Raw genomic sequence first — 21549 nt, forward strand, 5'->3', positions numbered from 1 at the left:
AGTGATATAAGTTTCGGTCAAAATTCATAACAAATAAATACCAAACATCTAACTTGAGTTGGAGTCAGGCTGGGTTTACGTAAAGGGACAGGTCAGGAGGAGCTGGACAATATGTTTCAGTTTGTGTTTCCCACAAAGTAAAACACAGTTTGACCATCCATGCCTGGGGCTGCTTTGAGACAGAAGTATATGAAGGAGAGCAGCAGGCTGCCTGTCACTCACAGGGCAAAATCCCCACCCCCTCCCATCCTCTCTCCACCCACCCCCACCACCAACAGACCTTCACTCTCATCGCCTGGGTTCAATTATTCCCTGTCACTCCCTCTAACCCGGTTTATTCTGAATTCTGCTCCGGCTTTTATCTCCAACTCCCAAAGCAATCGGACCGAGAGCAGCAAACAACAATAATTCCTTGAGGATTGCAGTGAACGTCATGAGGGAGTTACTGAACTGAATGTGTTCAGCAGCAGAGCAGGAACATTGAAACTGAAAGTTGTTTGAATCAGGAAGTGCTGAGTGTGAACATGGCTTCCAGACAACAGGAGGAAAGTTGGACCGAGGAGGCAATTTGTCCCATTTGTCTTGATTTCTTCACTGATCCGGTTTCACTGGAGTGTGGACACAACTTCTGCCGCTCCTGTATCACCCAGTGTTGGGAAAAGGAGAGAAATTCCTGCCCGGAATGTCGACAGGAGTTTCCAGAAAGAAATCTCAGAACCAATCGGGTCTTAGCGAATCTAGCTGAGAAAGCTCGAAAATTAAAGCTGAATGGGAAAGAGAAGGAAAGTAAACTTCACTGTGAGGAACATCAGGAAGAACTGAAGCTGTTTTGTGAAACTGACAAGAAATTGATCTGTCTGATTTGTAGAGATTCGCGGAAACACAAATCTCACAACTTTCTGCCGATTTTAGAAGCTGTTGAAATCTACAAGGTAAACGGGAACAGATTTCTCACGTCAGATACCTGGGGGTGCAGGTTGCTCGGGATTTGGGGGGGTGGCTCCGTAGGTACAACATTTCTAATTTGGTGGGGAGGGTGAAAGCTGATCTGGCAAGGTGGGATGGTCTCCCTCTGTCACTGGCGGGTCGGGTACAGGCGTTAAAATGAACGTGTTGCCGCGATTTGTGTTTATTTTCCAATACCTGCCAATTTTCCTGCCAAAGGCATTTTTTAGAGAGATTGAAGGGATGATTACCTCGTTCATCTGGGGAGGGAAGGTGGCCAGAATTAGAAAGGTGCAACTACAGAGAGGAAGGCAGGCAGGAGGAAGGCAGGCAGGAGGAAGGCAGGCAGGAGGAAGGCAGGCAGGATGAAGGCAGCCAGGAGGAAGGCAGGCAGGAGGAAGGCAGGCAGGAGGAAGGCAGGCAGGAGGAAGGCAGGCAGGAGGAAAGCAGGCAGGAGGAAGGCAGGCAGGGGGAAGGCAGGCAGGAGGAAGGCAGGCAGGGGGTTTGGGTCTTCCGAACCTGATGTATTATTACTGGATGGTGAATGTGGAGAAGGTACGGGGCTGGGTCAGAGGGGTTGACTCCCAGTGGGTCAGAATGGAGGAGAGTTAGGGCAGCACGGTGGCCTAGTGGTTAGCACAACCGCCTCACGGCGCTGAGGTCCCAGGTTCGATCCCGGCTCTGGGTCACTGTCCGTGTGGAGTTTGCACATTCTCCCCGTGTCTGCGTGGGTTTCGCCCCCACAACCCAAAAACGTGCAAGCTAGGTGGATTGGCCACGCTAAATTGCCCCTTAATTGGAAAAATGATTGGGTACACTAAATTTATAAAAAAAAAAAAAAAAAGAATGGAGGAGAGTTTGTGTAGGGGGTCGGGATTGAAGGTGCTAGCAACAGCGCTGCTCCCGACGGCCCTGGGGAAATACTCAGAGAGTCCGGGAGTATTAGATTTGTTGGGAATTTGGAGGCAGTTTCGCCAGCACTTCAGGTTGGGGTCAGGGTCAGGGAAATGCCGATTCGGGGGAACCACAGATTTCAGTCAGGGAAGTGGGATGGAAATTTTCGGAGATGGGAGGAGAAAGGAATTAGGACACTAAAAGATTTGTTTCTTGGGGGTCAGTTTGCAGGATTGAAGGAGCTGGGAGTGAAGTATGGGCTGGAGCAGGGGAAATATTTAGATACATGCAGGTTCGAGACTTTGCCAGAAAGGAGATACAGAGCTTCCCAGTGGAGCCGGCCTCCACATTGCTGGAGGAGGTGCTGACGACAGGGGGACTGGAGAAGGAGGTAGTGTCGGCGGTTTACGGGGCTATTTTGGAAGAGGATAAGGCAGTGCTGGAAGGGATCAAGGGAAAGTGGGAGGAAGAGTTGGGAGAGGGGATGGAGGAGGGGTTCTGGTGTCAGGTGCTCCGGAGAGTGAACACCTCCACCTCATGTGTGAGATTGGGGCTGATACAGCTGAAGGTGGTATACAGAGCTCACCTCACAAGGACGAGGATGAGCCGGCTCTTTGAGGGGGTAGAAGATGTGTGTGAATGTTGCGGGGGAGCCCCGCAAACCATATTCATATGTTTTGGTCCTGTCCAAAGCTAGAGGATTACTGGAAGGAGGTGTTTAGGGTAATCTCTAAAGTGGTGCACGTGAAACTGGACATGGGCCCTCGGGAGGCCATATTCGGGGTGTCGGAACAGCCGGGGTTGGAAACGGATGCGGGGGCAGATGTTGTGGGGGTGGGTTTGGCGCTGCCGAATCTGTGCAGCTACTACTGGGCAGCAAACGTGTCGATGATTCGGGAATGGATAATGGAGGGAGAGGGAGTGGCATGGAAAAGACTAGAGGCGACGTCTTGTGTAGGTACCAGCCTGGGGGCACTGGTGACGGCACCGTTGCCGCTTCAGCCGACGGGGTATACCACGAACCCGGTGGTGGCGGTGACGCTGAGGATTTGGGGGCAATGGAGGCGGCACCGGGGGGAGACAGGGGCCTCAGTCTGGTCCCCGATACGAAACAACCATAGGTTTGCTCCGGGCAGGATAGATGGTGGGTTCCGAAGCTGGCACCGGGCGGGAATTAGAAGGTTGGGGGATTTATTCATTGACGGGACTTTTGCCAGTCTGAGGGCACTGGAGGAGAAATTTGGGTTACCCCCGGGAAATGCCTTCAGGTATATGCAGGTTCAGGCGTTTGTCAGGAAGCAGGTAGGGGGATTCCCGTTGCTGCCTGCCCGAAGGATATAGGACAGGGTGATCTCGGGTATGTGGGTCGGAGAGGGTAAGATCTCGGAGATATACCAGGAGCTGCAGGAGATGGAGGAAGCCTCGGTGGAGGAGCTGAAGGGTAAGTGGAAAGAGGAGCTGGATGAGGAGCTGGATGAGGGCCTGTGGGCTGACACCCTGGGCAGGGTCAATTCCTCCTCATCTTGTGCCAGGCTCAGCCTGATCCAGTTTAAAGTAGTACACAGGGCGCATATGTTAGGGGCAAGGATGAGTGGGTTTTTTGGGGTGGACGACAGATGTGTGAGGTGTTCGGGGAGCCCAGCTAACCACGCCCATATGTTCTGGGCGTGCCTGGCCCTTGCGGAGTTTTGGGAGGGCTTTGCAAAGGTTATGTCTAAGGTCTTGGATACTCGGGTAAAACCGAGTTGGGGGATAGCGATATTTGGGGTATTGGAGGATCCGACGGTGCAGGAGTCGAAAGAGGCCGGAGTTCTGGCCTTTGCCTCCTTGGTAGCCGGGAGAAGGCTCTTGTTAATGTGGAGGGACGTGAAACCCCCAAGCGAAGAGGCTTGGGTCAGTGACATGGCGGGATTTCTCAGGTTGGAGAGGATAAAGTTTGCCTTACGAGGGTCCTTGCAGGGGTTCCCCAGGCGGTGGCAACCATTCCTTGACTTTCTCGGGGAACGTTAGGTGGAGGTCAACAGCAGCAGCAACTCAGGGTGGGGGGGGGGGCTGATTTCTTTCCCCTTTTGAAAGGGGCGTTTGCCCTATTTTGTTTTGAGTTGGGTGTTAATTTGTTAAACTGTTTATTGTTTAGAGGGTTAAGTTCTTTTTGGTTGCCATGTTGCCCTTTTTTCTTTGTATTATTTTCCTTTTTGGAGGGTTTTGTAAAATTATTGAGAAACTCTGAATAGATACATTTTTTTAAAAAAATTTGATCACCTGATTATCTGATCACATTTTCAGGGTCTAACACTTTTATTTTCTGATTTTCTCTCCCAATCCCAGGATGGGGTGAAATCTTCCTTAGATTCTCTCACACAGAAGAAATCGACGGTTCTAGAAATGGAGCAGCAGCAGAAACAGAAGATTTCACAAATTAGGGTAAAGTCTCCCTGTGCTGAGCTTCCAAATTTAATTCATTATTTTGTGTTTTTATTACAGAAACATATTATTTTTAATGTTTCTTCTTATAGAAACAGTCGGTCAGTCTGCAGAGCCACATCACATCCGAGTTCACTAAAATGCACCAGATTCTCACTGAGAAAGAGCAGCGTTTCATCCGAGATCTCAGGGAAGAAGAGGAACAAATTCTGAAAACAATGGAGGAAAATCTTTGTGAAATTCAGGAGAATTTAAATTCTATTCAGGAGAAACTCTCAAAGTTGGAAAACCAGTTGGAACAAAAAGACGGAGTGAGATTTCTGAAGGTGAGGGATTATATTTCAGTTTAGTTCAGTGAAAGTTCAGTCACAACATGATCCACACAAGCCTCCTCCCATCCTACTTCATTTCCCTGTCAATATATCCTTCTGTTCCTTTATCCCTCATGTGTTTATCCAACTTCTCCTTAAATGTATCCCTGCCTTTCCCTGGGTGGGTGGAATTTAATGCTGTCCCCCCCCGGGGTACATTTAGTGTATCCCTGCCTTTCCCTGGGTGGGTGGAATTTAATGCTGTCCCCCCCGGGGTACCTTTAGTCAGGGTGTGGGGTGAGTGGAAGTATGGGGAATGACACTGTGTGGAGTTTCTGTTGTCTTTCCATCTCTATACAGATTAAGTCCGCGGTGGTAAATCTTGTGGGACAGCCTTCCTGTAACCAATTCAGCCCCTTAACAGGGCAATTACAGTTCTCATCCTGCTGTCACTGGTATTCCCCCAGCAATGAGCAGGGGTCTCACAATACGGGAAGCCTGAAAATCAAATCCTGTTGGGATTACTGGTGGGATTCTGGGAGGGGGTGGGGGGGAGAGATGTTGGGATTGAGGATGTAGCGGGAATGCCCTTGTTCAGTTGCACTGTGTACCTGATTGAGGGACTGTAAGAGGTTCACACTCCCGTTTCCTCTGACTGATGGTTCTTGACTTGAGGATTTTAGAAAAAACATTGGGTGGCACAGTGGTTTGCACGGTGGTTAGTACTGTTGCTTCACAGCGCCAGGGTCCCAGGTTCAATTCCCGACTTGGGTCACTGTGCAGAGTCTGCACGTTCTCCCCGTGTCTGCGTCGGTTTCCTCCGGGTGCTCTGGCTTCCTCCCACAAGTCCTGAAAGACGTGCTGTTGGTGAATTGGACATTCTGAATTCTCCCTCTGTGACCCGAACAGGCGCCGGAATGTGGCGACGAGGGGCTTTTCTCAGTAACTTCATTGCAGCATTAATGTAAGCCTACTTGTGACAATAAAGATTATTTTATAGAAATATTAAATACACAGACTCAACCACAAACTTGTTTTTCAGAAAAACACTCCCAACACGGAATACAAAGAGCTCTAAACTAATGTAAATAACATTACACAACATTTAATTGGTTTTTCTGATTTAAATCCCTCCACAATTTAACCTCGGCTTCCACATAAACACACAAATCACCACAACTTATTAAAAAGCCTCTCCTGAAAATCCACAGACAAAACCCCACATTTCAGCCCAAACCTTCCTTATTTCAAACCCAAATCCCCCCCAGGAATTGGTTGTTACCCTGAAGTTATTTTAAAAACCTCAGCCCCAATCCCCCTGGGATTTGGCTGATAAATTCCAATTCCCCACCCGGCTGCTCCTTCTGGTGTGAATTGTAGGCCCGGGAGCCAGGTTGACTGTTCTTGACCCTCCTTCTTGACTGCAGTGCCAGACCCTTGTATCTTGCCCCTTCACAGTCGGGGGGGGGGAGGGGAGGGGTGGGGGTCTTGAGAAAGCTGGGGGCTTCACCCTGCGCGGCTGTGAGCCCCCACCGGGCAGAGGATCAGTGCGGGGGTGGCGCCGACTTTCTGGTCGTAAGACCAGGTGGATCCTGCAGAGATAGCCGCAGGATCGGAGAATCCAGCCCCCTATGTCCGGACACCATGCTCACTGCTGTGACAGACTGGAGTAAATTCCACCCCGTGTGATAATGAGTTCCACATTCTCATCACTCTCTCGGGAAAGAAGTTTCTCCTGAACTCCCCATTGGATTTATTTGTAACTATATTATGTTTATATCCCGATTTCTGGATTCTCTACAAGTGGAAACATCTTCACTGAATCTCTCAAACCCGACCCCTTTCATCATTTGAAAGATCTCTATCAGGTCTTCTCTTTTCTACAGTAAAGTTGATCAATCTTTGCTGTTAGTTGAAGCCTCTCAGTTGCTGTCGATCTTTTTGATACTTTCTCCTGTGCTTCAATATCCTTTGTGGAACATCCTCTTTCTATTCCATGTCTGCAGCAATGGGAATTGACAATTCTCAGCAGCTTGTAACAATGTGAGGGTCATTTCTGCTTTCTGGATAAAGACAGTCCGTCTCTGTCAACTCAGATTTGTGTTTTGTTTTTTTCAGGAGGAAGGATCTCGGAAGAGGAGGTAGGACATGAACTTTACTGAAACTCTGGGCAAGTTGGTAAAATTACTCAGCAAAGTATTTGTGGTCAGTTTATAATCAACTCTTTAATATTTACAGGATTAGCGATGAGGATAAAAAGCTGTCACTAGCAGATGGTGTCCTGTCCATCGGAAAATTCAACAGGCCTTTCCCATTCCCAGTGTGGAGAGAAATGCTGGATGTCATTAACCCTGGTAAAACTCAGATAAGTTCCTCTGACCTGATTTTTAAAAAAAAATATTTAATGTATTTGAAAATTTTTATAATAATAACATTAACAATGACATCAACATGGTATAATAAACATTTACCCCCCCATCCCAATCTTCACACACCCCAACCATAAAACAACAATCCGGCCCTCTCCCCCGCCTCCCGCTTGGAATTCTGCATCTTCTGACATTTTAATTTTCCCCGAGAAAGTCGACGAACAGCTGCCACTTCCGGGTGAACCTGACCATTGACCCTCTAAAGGCGAGCTTTATTTTCTCGAGACTGAGAAACCCAGCCATGTCACTAACCCAGGTCTCTACACTCGGGGGCTTTGAGTCCCTCCACATTAACACGATCCATCTCCGGGCTACCAGGGAGGCAAAGGCCAAGACGTCGGCCTCTTTCGCCCCCTGAACTACTGTCTCTTCCGACACTCCAAAGATCGCGACCTCCGGACTCGGCACCACCCATGTTTTTAGTACCGTGGACATTGCCTTAGCGAAACCCTGCCAAAACCCTCTAAGCTTCGGGCAAGCCCAAAACATGTGGACATGATTTGCTGGGCTTCCCGCGTACCTCGCACACCTATTCTCTACCCCGAAAAACGTACTCATCCTAGCCGCTGTCATGTGTGCCCGGTGGGCTACCTTGAACTGTGTCAGGCTGAGCCTGGCACATGATGAGGAGGTATTAACCCTGCTTAGGGCATCCACCCATAGACTCGCCTCTATCTCTCCTCCTCGCTCGTCCTCCCACTTGCCCTTAAGCTCCTCCACCGGAGTTTCCTCCGCCTCCGAAAGCTCCTGGTAAATATCCGATACCTTCCCCTCTCCCACCCAGGTACTGGAAACTACTCTATCCTGTATCCCCCATGGCGGCAGCAGCGGAAAGGCCGGCACCTGTTTTCTCAGGAAGTCTCACACCTGCAAATACCCAAACCCATTCCCTGCTGGCAATTCAAATTTATCCTCCAAGGCTTTCAAGCTGGGAAAGCTCCCATCTATACATAGATTCCTCATCCTTCTAATTCCTGCCCTTTGCCATCTCCGGAACCCACCATCCAGCCTACCCGGAACAAACCGATGATTATTATAAATCGGGGTCCAAACCGATGCTCCCTCCACTCTCTTATATCTCCTCCATTGCCCCCAGATTCTCAGAGCCGCCACCATCACCGGACTTGTGGAGTATCAGGCCGGCCAGAACGGAAGAGGTGCCGTTATCAGTGCTCCCAAACTGGTATCTTTACATGACGCCGCCTCCATCCACTCCCATGCCGACCCCTCCCTCTCTACCCACTTCCTAATCATGGCTATATTAGCCGCCCAGTAGTAATTGCAGAAGTTCGGCAGCGCCAACCCACTCTCTCCCCGACTGCGTTCCAGCAACACTTTCTTCATTTGCGGGGTTTTACCCACCCACACAAAGCCCAAAATAACCTTATTCACCCGCTTGAAAAAGGCCTTTGGGATGAAGATGGGGAGGCACTGACAGAAATCTGGGGAGGACCGTCATTTTCACGGTCTGCACCCTCCCCGCCAGTGATAGCGGGAGCATGTCCCATCTCTTACAGTCCCCTTCCATTTGATCTACCAACCGGGATAGGTTTAACTTGTGCAGTGCCTCCCATTCCCAGGCCACCAGGATTCCCAGATATCAAAAGCTCTTCCCTACCATTCTAAGCAGCAGCTCTCCCAGTCTCTTCTCCTGTCCTCTTGCCTGGATCACGAACATCTCGCTTTTCACCATGTTCAATTTATACCCCAAAAAATTGCCAAATTCCCCCAGGATTCGCATAACTTCCCCCCTCCCCCTGCCACCCGAACCAGCCCTTTCCAGTTCCTAGAGGCTCTCAACGCCATGGCCAATGGCTCTATGGCCAGAGCAAACAGTAATGGGGAGAGGGGGCACCCTTGCCTCGTCCCTCCATGTAGTTTAAAATACCCCAATCTCAGCCAGTTCATACGCACACTCGCTACTGGTGTCTGATAGAGCGACCGCACACAGTCAATAAAGCCCTCGCCAAACCCAAACCTTCCCAGCGCCTCCCACAGGTAATTCCACTCCACCCAATCAAAAGCCTTCTCCACATCCTTCGCTACCACCACCTCCACCTCCTCTCCTTCCGAGAGCATCACAATAACATTTAGAAGCCTTCGAGTATTGGCCTTGAGTTGCCTGCTCTTTACAAATCCCGTCTGGTCTTCCCCTATCACCCCCGGGACACAGTCCTCTATCCTTGTGGCCAGTATCTTCGCCAGCAGTTTGGCATCCACATTCAGTGGAGAAATTGGCCTGTATGACCCGCATTGCTCCGGATCCTCCTCCCGTTTCAGGATCAATGAAATCGAGGCCTGCGACATTGTCGGGGGGAGGACTCCCTTCTCTCTTGCTTCATTAAATGTCCTCACCAGCAGTGGGCTCAATAGGGGCAGCAGGGTAGCATGGTGGTTAGCATAAATGCTTCACAGCTCCAGGGTCCCAGGTTCGATTCCCGGCTGGGTCACTGTCTGTGTGGAGTCTGCACGTCCTCCCCCTGTGTGCGTGGGTTTCCTCCGGGTGCTCCGGTTTCCTCCCACAGTCCAAAGATGTGCGGGTTAGGTGGATTGGCCATGCTAAATTGCCCGTAGTGTCCTAATAAAAGTAAGGTTAAGGGGGGGGGAGGTTGTTGGGTTACGGGTATAGGGTGGAGACGTGGATTTGAGTGGGGTGATCATGGCTCGGCACAACATTGAGGGCCGAAGGGCCTGTTCTGTGCTGTACTGTTCTATGTTCTATGTTCTATATCTCTGAAAACTTCTTATAGAATTCCACCGAGTAGCCATCAGGCCCCGGGGCCTTGCCCGGCTGCATGCCCTCCAGCCCCTTGATTATTCCTCAATCTCAATTGGGGCTCCCAGCCCTTCCACCAGATCCTCATCTCGGAAACCTCAACTGATCAAAAAACTACCTCATCCCCTCCACCCCAGCCAGGGGGTCCGACTCATATAATTTACTCTAGAAGTCCTTTAACACCTCGCTTACCCCTGCTAGGTCCAGGACAGTATTCCTGCCTCTACTCTCTACTTTACCTATCTCCCTGGCCGCCTCCCTTTTCCTGAGCTGGTGTGTTGACATTCTGCTTGCCTTTTCCTCGTACTCATAAATCGCCCCCCTTGCCTTCCTCAACTGTTCCACCGCTTTCCCTGTGGTCAACAGCCCAAACTCCGCCTGTAACCTCCGCCGCTCCCTCAGTAGCCCCGTGTCCGGGGCCTCCGAGTATCTCCTGTCCACCTGGAGTATCTCCTCCACTAACCTGTCCTTCTCAGCCTGGTCCCCCTTTTCTCTGTGGGTCCGTATCGAGATTAATTCCCCTCTGACCACTGCCTTCAAAGCTTCCCAAACCATGGCTGCAGAGACCTCCCCTGTATCATTTGTTTCCAGGTAGTTCTGGATGGACTTGTTAACCCACCCACAGATCGCTTCATCCGCTAGCAACCCCCATCCAGTCTCCACAGTGGGCGTTGCCCTCTCTCCACACTAATCTGTAGATCCACCCAATGAGGGCAGCACGGTGGCGCAGTGGTAGCACTGCAGTCTCACGGCGCCGAGGTCCCAGGTTCGAACCCAGCTCTGGGTCACTGTCTGTGTAGCGTTTGCACATTCTCCCCGTGTTTGCGTGGGTTTCGCCCCCATAACTCAAAGATGTGCAGGGTAGGTGGATGGAACACGCAAAGTTGCCCTTAATTGGAAAAAATGAATTGGGTACTCTAAATTTATTTTTTAAAAGATCTACCCAATGTGGGGCATGATCCGACACTGCGATTGCCGAGTACTCAGTATCCACCACCTCCGGTATTAGCGCCCTGCCCTGAACAAAAAAGTCGATGCGAGAGCATACCTTGTAGACATGTGAGAAAAAGGAAAACTCCTTCGCCCTTGGCCGTGCAAACCTCCATGGGTCTACTCCCACCATCTGTTCCATAAACCCCTTCAATTCCTTTGCCAGCCTCCTCCCTGTCCTGGATTTTGACCGCTCCAATTCCGGATCAATGACCGTGTTAAAGTCTCCTCCCATGATCAGGTTATGTGACTCTAAGTCTTGGATCTTACAAAACACCCACCTCATCAATTCCACATCATCCCAATTCGGAGCATATATGTTCACAAGTACCACCCACACCCCCTCCAACTTCCCACTCACCATTATGTACCTACCCCCGCTTGTCTGACACGATTCTCCCAGCCTCGAATGCCAATCGTTTGTTGATCAAGATCGCTACCCCCCCCGGTCTTTGAGTCCAGCCCTGAGTGGAAATGAAATGAATGAAAATCGCTTATTGTCACAAGTAAGCTTCAAATGAACAGAGAACATAGAACAGTACAGCACAGAACAGGCCCTTCGGCCCTCGATGTTGTGCCGAGCAATGATCACCCTACTCAAACCCACGTATCCACCCTATACCCGTAACCCAACAACCCCCCCCCCCCTTAACCCTACTTTTTAGGACACTACGGGCAATTTAGCATGGCCAATCCACCTAACCCGCACATCTTTGGACTGTGGGAGGAAACCGGAGCACCCGGAGGAAACCCACGCAGACACGGGGAGGACGTGCAGACTCCGCACAGACAGTGACCCAGCCGGGAATCGAATCTGGGACCCTGGAGCTGTGAAGCATTTATGCTAACCACCATGCTACCGTACTGCCCAGAAGTTACTGTGAATAGCCCCTGGTTGCCACATTCCGGCGCCTGTTCGGGGAAGGTGGTACGGGAATTGAACCGTGCTGCTGGCCTGCTTTCATCTGCTTTAAAAGCCAACTCTTTAGCCCTGTGCTAAAGCAGCCCCTATGCTTGGCTAACGCACCCATTTCTCAATCTTCTGAACAAAGAACAAAGAAAAGTACAGCACAGGAACAGGCCCTTCGGCCCTCCAAGCCTGTGCCGACCATGCTGCCCGTCTAAACTAAATCTTCTACACTTCCTGGGTCCGTATCCCTCTATTCCCATCCGATTCATGTATTTGTCAAGATGCCCCTTAAATGTCACTATTGTCCCTGCTTCCACCACCTCCCCCGGCAGCGAGTTCCAGGCACCCATTACCCTCTGTGTAAAAAACTTGCCTCGTACATCTCCTCTAAACCTTGCCCCCTCGCACATTAAACCTATGTCCCCCAGTAATTAACCCCTCTACCCTGGGGAAAAGCCTCTGACTATCCAATCTGTCTATGCCCCTCATGATTTTGTAGACCTCTATCAGGTCACCACTCAAACTCTGTCGTTCCAGTGAGAACAAACCGAGTTTATTCAACCGCTCCTCATAGCTAATGCCCTCCATGCCAGGCAACATCCTGGTAAATCTCTTCTTCACCCTCTCTAAAGCCTCTACATACTTCTGGTAGTGCGGCGACCAGAATTGACACGATACTCCAAGTGTGGCCTAACTAAGGTTCTATACAGCTGCAACATGACTTGCCAATTTTTATGCTCAATGCCCACGGCCAATGAAGGCAAACATGCCGTATGCCTTCTTGACTACCTTCTCCATCTGTGTTGCCTCTTTCAGTGACCTGTGGACCTATACACCTAGATCTCTCTGACTTTCAATAGTCTTGAGGGTTCTACCATTCACTGGATATTGCCAACCTGCATTAGACCTTCCAAAATGCATTCCCTCACATTTGTCCAGATTAAATTCCATCTGCCATCGCTCCGCCTAAGTCTCCACACGACCTAAATCATCTAGTCTGTAACCTTTAGGTGTGTCTCTTGTAGCATTGCCATGTCCGCCTTCAGCCCCCTCAAACACGCGAGCCCTCTTGACCGGCCCATTCAGCCCTCTGACATTCCATGTAGTCAGCCTGGTCGGGGGGGCTTACCGCCCCTCCCCCTGCCGACTAGCCATCACTCTTTTTAGGCTAGCCTCTAGCTCGCGCCCTCCGCTTCCTCGAGCACCCCCCCCCCCCGCATTCGCCTTTCCCAACCTCCCATTTGACCCTTAGTAACAGTTTCTCCCAGTCAGCAAAGCAGCTCCACCCACCTCTCCCCCCTCGCAACAACACTAGCAACCCAACCCCCCAAGTCCAGCTCCAGCTTAACACCTGCTCACCCCCCATTGTGCTTCCGAGAGTGAGCTGACCCATGCTGACTTGATAGCGCCGCCCCTGGCACCAAGCAGTCTGTCTCCCCATTGTTCTCTCCCCTCTCCCCCCACTTGGACAAACATATTAAAAGCATCACATTCGCCAGGAAACAAACATCAGAAAAAACAGTGAAGAAACAGCCACTTTAGAAAAAAAAACCCCAAAAAACAGAACCAACCCCAAAGACCATCCCCCCTCTAACCAGCTCCCTGCAAGACAAAGTTACCTTTAGCCATCCAAACAGCCCCTTATTACACACAGCACTACTGATACTGATACAGCCCAGCACAACAAATCACCACCACAGTAATCTCCAAGGCTTCAGTGTTTTTTAATTCACCTCCAGCCTCTTTTCTTTAATAAAAGTCCATACTTTGTCTGGCGTTTCAAAGTAGAAGTCCCGTTCCTCATGTGTGACCCACAGACGGGCTGGGTACAGCATCCCAAACTTCACCCCCTTCTTAAAGACGGCCGTTTTTGCCCGATTGAATCCAGCTCGCCTCTTGGCCAAATCCGCGCCCAGGTCCTGATAAACGCGCAGCTCACAATTCTCCCACTTGCTGCTCCGTTCCTTCTTGGCCCACCGCAGAACGTGTTCCTTGTCCAGGAATCGGTGAAAGCGTATCACCATCGCCCTCGGTGGCTCGTTCGCTCGGGGCTTCTTCGCGAGGGCTCTGTGCGCTCTGTCCACTTCCAGGGGCCGAGGGAACGCCTCAGCCCCCATCAACTTCTCCAACATGTCCGTCACATAAGTCCTTGCATCCAATCCCTCACTGCCTTCAGGGAGGCCGACAATTCTAAGATTCTGCCTCCTGGACCTGTTCTCCAGGTCCTCCAGGTTCTCCTGCATTCTTCTCTGGCGGTCGTTCATCATCCCCACCTTGGTCTCCAGCACGGTTATGTATTCCTCGTGCTCGGACACCTTTTTCTCCACCTCCTGGATCGCTCTCCCGTGGGTCTTGATTCTGCACGACTTGATCAATCGGAGCTTTAATCGGGTCCAGCGTGTCCTTCTTCAGCTTGGTGAAGCAATCTTCAAAAAACTCCACCAGCTGCTCCATTGACCACTGTGCCGTCTCCCCGCGGCCCTGCTTCTCCGCCATGTTTTCCCGCGTTGCCGGCTCTGCTCGTGTCTTCCTTATAGGACTTTGTCTTCTCACACGGCCACTTCTGGTCCAATTCTCCGTACACCGGAGGGGGATTTCTCCTGTCTCACTCTTCACTGATTTATCCAATAAAATCCAGAAAAAAACAGAGGAAAAGTTCCAAACGTCCGTCACAGGCGGGAGCTGTCAAATGTGCGACCTACACCTCCATGGTCGCCACCGGAAGTCCCTCTGTCCTGATTTATATCTTATATTTGAATCATTATCCATATAAATATCACAGACACCGGGCGGGATTCTCCGTCTCTGCCACCTGCCAATGGGATTGCCCATTGTGGCCACCCACACCGCCGGGAAACCCACGGGCGTGGGAGCGCTGCCGGCGCAACGGAGAATCCATCGGCAGAGAGAATGTTTAAGGGCTTTGTATAAAGAAATGAGGATAAAAATGGTCCTGATTGGAATTAAAGTCTGATTCATGCACCTCATCCACTTTCTAAAAATCATTCTCAGCTTGGTCAGCTGAAACTGTCAGCTCCCTAAACATCACCAATACAGGAACTCTCAGATGGAGCTCTGTCTCCAGAACCCATCGATACTTTACAAACTTCAGCAAGTGGAAACTCTGCCATTCCCAGCTGAACCTTTCCTCCTCTACAATCCTCATCCTCCTGATACATCTCCACCTTGTGGACCAGACTCATGTCCATGGCCAAGGTTAGGACAGGAAGCCTGGGAATGAGGCTTTGTCTGCCTGTTGAGGGAGGAGGAGTGGTGAGGGGGATGGAGTCAGCTGGTCTTCACTGTGGACCTGGGGAACAAGCCCTGGATTGCAATCCATTTCCTGAAAGTGTCAGCAAAGCCCATTTTCTCAATTGTCTTGAGGAAACATTGCACTCACTCTGGATGAATATCTTTTATACATCCAGGGAGAGGATTAAGGTAGAGGTTTGTCTGTGGAGAATCAGGTTGGCCGTGCCACCTGGGCACCTTGGCAATGCCAGGCTGGTAGTGGTAGGGTGCCTGGGTGGCACCAGCAGTGTCAGGGTACTGATGTGTTATGTACTCTGGGATAACACAGGCTGCAACTGGATGCAGCTTTCCCCAAAAGATACTCTAGACCCTGGAGTGAGTTCAATCTGATTTATTGAACCAGTAGCACAGTTAGCACAGTTCTCTATGAGTTCGACTCTCTGCCAACCTAAATGTGGTTACTCTGTCTGACTGAACCAGACTAGCTCTCAGCCACGTGCTGGAGGTGTGATACTGTACACACACCCTGACTCACTCTGTAGATGTTCATCAGTGGAAAGAGGCGGAGTGTGAGTGCCTCGTGCCTTTTACAGTGAGATACCACCCCTCAGTGTCCTGCCTGCCCATTGGTCATGTCCTGTTCTCTGTGTTCATTAGCTACCTGTCTGTATATCATTATCTGCATACTGCATATCGCGACATCTCCCCTTTTTTATGTTTTGTTGGCATTTGGGAACGTACTCACATGTGGTGGCATATATTAACATCTTTATAAGTGGTGGCATATGTGAACGTATTTACATGTGAAGACAGCTGTCTAATGTGAGAAAACAGAATATAGCAAACAAAACAAATGTTCATAAGTCCCGTCTCTGGGGCTTGCGTCTGATCCTTGTCGACCACCGGAGAGGTGGTGGTGGGGACGACGGGGCCTTGACAGGCGGGATAGAAGCCTGACTGCTGGCCTCGTAGTTCGAGGTATCAGGAGGTGGCAAAACAACAGACGGAAATGGAGAAGAAAGCGGTTGCGGGCAGGCAACTTTGCACAGTGCCCGGTCTGTTTCATCTCACAACAGAACCATCAGCCATACGTACAACATACGAGCGGGGTGCTGCCTGTCGAATAACGACAGCTGGAGCTGGCCAGCCACCATCCGGTATCTTGATCCTGACAGTGTCTGCCGGGGATAACACGGGTAAATCAGTGGCATGAGCATCATAGCCCTGATTTTGCTGGTTTCGGAGCTGCTGCACCTTCTGCAGCACCGGGAGGTGAGCCAGGTTGGGCAAGTGTATGGCTGGAAGTGTCGTCCGCAGGTCCCTGTTCATTGGGAGTTGAGCCGGCGACATGCCCTGTACGCAAGCAGCGCAAGGTAGATGTCAGAAGCAGAATCCGCGGCCTTGCAGATGAGCTGTTTCACAATGTGCACCCCATTTTCAACCTTCCCATTGGATTGCGGAGAGTGTGGGCTGGAAGTTACATGTTTGAAATGGTATGACTTGGCAACATAGACCGCTCGTGGCTGCTGGAGCCCGGGCCATTGTCACTCATGACAGTGTGGGATACCATGCCTGGAAAACGTCTCCTTACAGGCCTTGATGATGGTCCGAGATGTGAGGTCTGAGAGCTTCACGACTTCAGGGTAGTTCAAGAAATAGTCAATAATCAAAACGTAGTCATGACCATTCGCACGAAAGAGGTCGATGCCAACCTTGGACCACAGGGAGGTCTAGATTTCATGCTGCTGGAGTGTCTCCTTGCTCTGTGCTGGCTGGAAGTGTTGACAGGTCGCACAGTTGAGGACCATGTTTGAGATGTCCTGGCTAATACCGGGCCAGTGGACAGCCTGTCCGGCTCTGCATCTGCATTTCTCGACACCCAGGTGTTCCTCATGGATTTGGCAGAGCACCAAGCTCTGGAGACTGAGTGGAATGACAATCCGGTCCAGCTTGAGGAGGATACCATCTCTCACCGTCAGGTCATCCTTTACATTGTAAAACTGAGGACACTGCCCTTTCTGCCAGCCATTGGCGAGGTGGTGCATGACACGCTCCAAGAGGGGGTCTTTGGCTGTCACCTTGCGGATACGAACCACCTTCTCATCAGACGCCGGGAGGGTGCTAGCACAAAGCTGCACCTGTGATTCAATCTGCCGGATGATTTCCAGCGGTTCACTAGGCAATGTGATGGAGCGGGACAATGTATCGGCGATGATGAGCTCCTTGCCAGGCGTGTACACTAAGTCAAAGTCGTACCTTCTGAGTTTAAGGAGGATGCGCTGCAACCGAGGCGTCATGTCGTTCAGGTCCTTGTGGATAATGTGGACCAGAGGCCTATGATCCGTCTCGACAGTGAATGACTGCAGGCCGTAGACATAGTCGTGAAACTTGAGATTGCCAGTGAGAAGACCCAGGCATTCCTTCTCTATTTGCACATACCTTGTTTTGGTGGGCGTCATGGCCCTCGATGCACGGGCTACCGGTGCCCAGGATGAAGGGTCATCGCGTTGAAGCAGCACCGTACCGATGCCATCCTGGCTCGCATCTGTCGAGATCTTCGTCTCCCTGTCTGGGTCGAAAAATGGCAAAACGGGTGCAGTGGTGAGCTTGGCTTTCAGCTCCAACCACTCTGCCTGATGTGCTGCCTTCCACTCAAAGGCAGTGGACTTTTTCACCAGGTTTCGTAGGGCCATGGTGTGTGAGGCCATGTTTGGGATGAACTTGCCCAGAAAGTTGACCATGCCCAGGAAGCGCAACACCGCCTTCTTGTCTTCAGGGACCTTCATGGCTTTGATGGCCTTGACCTTGTCTGTGTCCGGGCGCACACCCTGCTGAGAGATCTGGTCACCTCGGAACTTGAGTGTCGACATGTCAAAGCAACGTTTGGCCCTGTTCAGCTTCAGGCCATTGGCATGGACACGGCGGAATACCTGCTGGAGACGGGAAACATACTCTTCAGGGGTCGTGGACCATATGATGATGTCGTCCACGTACACACGAACCCCTTCAATACCCTCCACCATCTGCTCCATGATGCGATGGAAGATCTCTGATGCCGAGACAATGCCAAACGGCATGCGGTTATAGCAGTGTCTGCCAAACGGTGTGTTGAAGGTGCAGAGCCTTCTGCTGGACTCATCCAGCTGGATTTGCCAAAATCCATGTGACGCATCTAACTTGGTGAAAGAACGTGCGTGTGCCATCTGACTGGTGAGTTCCTCCCGCTTCGGGATGGGGTAGTGTTCACGCATTATATTCTTATTGAGATCCTTCAGTCTGTATATCATTATCTGCATGTCTGCATATCGTGACAGGTACCCTGCCCAGTGGGCGTGCCCCTGGGGGCCTCTGATCCCCTGGGAGACCCCCACGATGCCGTTCTGCCTGGTACCTGTTTGTGGAAATCAGTACCGAACGGCGCCCGCCCGAGGTCTCTGAGGGGAAGGGAGATTGATCCCACACCTCGGGAAACTGAGGAATCTGCATATTAAAGTGAGACTAGCTGCCTCGCTTTAATATGTCAATTTCTGCAAAGTGACCCCGCCCACAATGGGCAGGATTCACATCACAACGTCTCGAGAGATCACGTTAGATGTCACGGGATGTTGTGAGCCGGGTAGATCCCGAGAGCGGGGTCTCCTGGCTTTTATCGTCCACGCTGAGCCGCGGCGAGCTGCTTTTCGGGCGCAGCGTGGCCATTGGATCGCGCCCTGAGTGTTGCCGTGGGGACTGAATTAGCGCTGGAGAGCCTGACAAGCTGGAGCTGTTTATAAACGCTCCGCTCCCCAAACACTCCCATTCCAGACAAGAAGGTGGCTCCACGGAGACCTGCCCCCAGACTTTCTGAGTCAGTGGCCAATCGCGGGGTGGACGTGGTGGAGCAGAGGCAGGACACCCTCTTCCCCAGGGTGGGAAGGAGACCCAAGCCCACCATCATCAACAGGGCCTGGGAGGAGGTGGCAGAGATGGTCAGTGCTGCCAACCTCACCAGGAGGACTGGGGCCCAGTGCCGAAAAACGATGAACGATCTCCTGAGGTCAGCTCGGGTGAGTCACCACCTCTGTGTCCCTGGCATCACTCCTGTCCCTCACTCCTCACAACCCACCTGCCTGCATCTCCCTCACACCCCACCCTGCACCAAACCCCAACACCTGTATTGTCCTCTTTGGCCTGGTGCCTGGCACACACATGCCACCAGCTACAGACCTCCCGTAGAACTCACCTCCATGCGTCTCACCATGTCCTTTATGTGTTCCCGAGGACAAGGTGACCCACAATCACCGGGAGTGGCAGAAAACCGGCGGGGGCATCCCAGACCTGAGAGTGCAAACCCCCGGGGAACAGAAGGCGATGGAGCTCGCGGGCGAGGCAGAGGGAAGGGCCGTCTCAGAAACAGAGGTCGGCATGTGGTAACCAAGTGAGAGCCCAATGCAAAGCTGATGGCCCAACAGCAACTGAGTGACCCCCTCTCCCACAGACCTCTCCTTCCCAAGATCTCACCGTGTCTCTTGTCTTTTGTCTTGCGGGATCACCATCAGACGAGGCCGGGCCGTCCGGGGTCGCTGACCCCCAGCCACATCCCCAGAACACCCCGGAGCACCAGTCCGGGGAAGACACCGACTTCTCGTCACTACTGTCACCTGCACCCTCCACCATCGCAGAGACTATCACCTCGGGGGGCATTTTAGTGAAGAGGCTCCTGGGTCACCTTCTGGTGCTCACTTCACACAGGCTGCAGCACATCAGGTGGAGGCAGGGACTCCCGAGGGAGCGGGCGGTCGGAGGGCTGCCCGATCCCAGGAAGCAGCTGTAGCCGGACAGGGATCGAGCTTCTGGGATGTATGGCGGGGGCAGGGCCCCAGGACACTTGAACCTGGGGTCACCCTCAGTGAGAGGTGGCAGGAAACGGGGCCAGAAGTGTGAGGCCGCCGTGTATGTCAGCTTACCCAGTGAGTGAGCCGTTACCACTCACTATCTCCCGAAACCCCCTCCCCACAAGCTATATGGGCCTGTCAGATGGATTGGCCGGCACACATGCAGGGATGATCCAGGCGGACAGTGGAATGTGATCCTAAAGGCAGGAGTCAGACTTTGTCAAACGATGAGGAGATCCAGAGCTCATCTCCCAGCGAGTCGTCATCATCCTCTGTCCCGTGGACAAGACCCGCTGATACTGACAACCCAGCACCAACACCCTGTGGGGATTCTGGTAGGACCCTCGGAGGGAGGGAGGGGGAGCTGGGGTAGTGGGATGGAGTGAAGGGAGGAGGGACAGAGAAGGTGGAGTGAAGGGAGGAGGGACGGGGAAGGTGGAGTGAAGGGAGAAGGGACGGGGAAGGTGGAGTGAAGGGAGGAGGGACGGGGAAGGTGGAGTGAAGGGAGGAGGGACGGGGATGGTGGAGTGAAGGGAGGAGGGACGGGGAAGGTGGAGTGAAGGGAGGAGGGACGGGGAAGGTGGAGTGAAGGGAGGAGGGACGGGGAAGGTGGAGTGAAGGGAGGAGGGACGGGGAAGGTGGAGTGAAGGGAGGAGGGACGGGGAAGGTGGAGTGAAGGGAGGAGGGACGGGGAAGGTGGAGTGAAGGGAGGAGGGACGGGGAAGGTGGAGTGAAGGGAGGAGGGACGGGGAAGGTGGAGTGAAGGGAGGAGGGACGGGGAAGGTGGAGTGAAGGGAGGAGGGACGGGGAAGGTGGAGTGAAGGGAGGAGGGACGGGGAAGGTGGAGTGAAGGGAGGAGGGACGGGGAAGGTGGAGTGAAGGGAGGAGGGACGGGGAAGGTGGAGTGAAGGGAGGAGGGACGGGGAAGGTGGAGTGAAGGGAGGAGGGACGGGGAAGGTGGAGTGAAGGGAGGAGGGACGGGGAAGGTATCTGCGGCTCTGGGGAAGGGGGCACCACATGGAAGTGGGGGGGGGGTATGGGTGGAAGGACAGGGCGGGGAGCTGCCGGTGACCAGGCCTCTTAGTTGGCCAATTGAGAGGTGATGAGGTTGTCCCGTGTGCGGCGGCCCTGGAGCACACGTTGGGCGGCCTGTCCTGTCAGCCCGGGCGTCCTTCCTCCTCCAGCATGTCGCCCTCTGCTGGCTGATGTTATGAAGGACACAGCAGGCCAGCAGGATGTTAGAGACCCTCCTGGGTCTCCAGCCATTGGAATGGCTTCTTGAGGATGTCGATGCTCCGCTCAATGACGCTCCAGGTTTCTGCATCGGCCTCGTTATAACGGGCCTCGTCGCGTCGGTCTGGGACTTCTGGACAGGTGTCATTAACCATGGCCTCAGCGGTTAACCCTTGTCGCTAAAGAGCCAACCCCTCACCTGAGGGAGCACCTCGAAGGTGCCGGGAACCGACGAGTGCGCCAGGATATAAGCGTCGTGCCCGCTGCCTGGGTATCGGGGGCAGACGTGTGGGATGTACAGCTGGTGGTCACACACCAACTGCACATTCAGGGAGTGGAATCCCTTCCTATTGATGAAGGGCCCCCCTGATGATCCGGTACTTGTAGGGGGACATGCGTACCATCGATCACCCCCTGGACCTGGGGCATGCCAGCGATGGAGGGAAATCCTGCTGCCCGGGCATCCTGGTGTGCCTGGTCCAGACTGAAGGTTATATAGTCCGCTGCCCGG

At 52.4% G+C, this 21549-nt stretch overlaps 1 protein-coding gene across 1 annotated transcript in view; it reads left to right on the top strand.

Annotated features, from left to right (window-relative positions):
- The first annotated feature begins 266 nt into the window (after positions 1-266).
- The window catches only part of LOC119976431, a 109698-nt gene continuing 88415 nt past the window's right edge, over positions 267-21549 (top strand). Inside the window, exons 1-5 of the mRNA XM_038816965.1 lie at positions 267-932; positions 4168-4263; positions 4356-4589; positions 6693-6715; positions 6813-6928. Of these exons, the coding sequence (XP_038672893.1) occupies positions 525-932; positions 4168-4263; positions 4356-4589; positions 6693-6715; positions 6813-6928 (877 nt within the window). The 5' untranslated portion in view covers positions 267-524. The remainder of the gene's footprint in view (positions 933-4167; positions 4264-4355; positions 4590-6692; positions 6716-6812; positions 6929-21549) is intronic.

Source organism: Scyliorhinus canicula, chromosome 13, assembly GCF_902713615.1.
Source record: "Scyliorhinus canicula chromosome 13, sScyCan1.1, whole genome shotgun sequence".
NCBI lineage: Eukaryota > Metazoa > Chordata > Chondrichthyes > Carcharhiniformes > Scyliorhinidae > Scyliorhinus > Scyliorhinus canicula.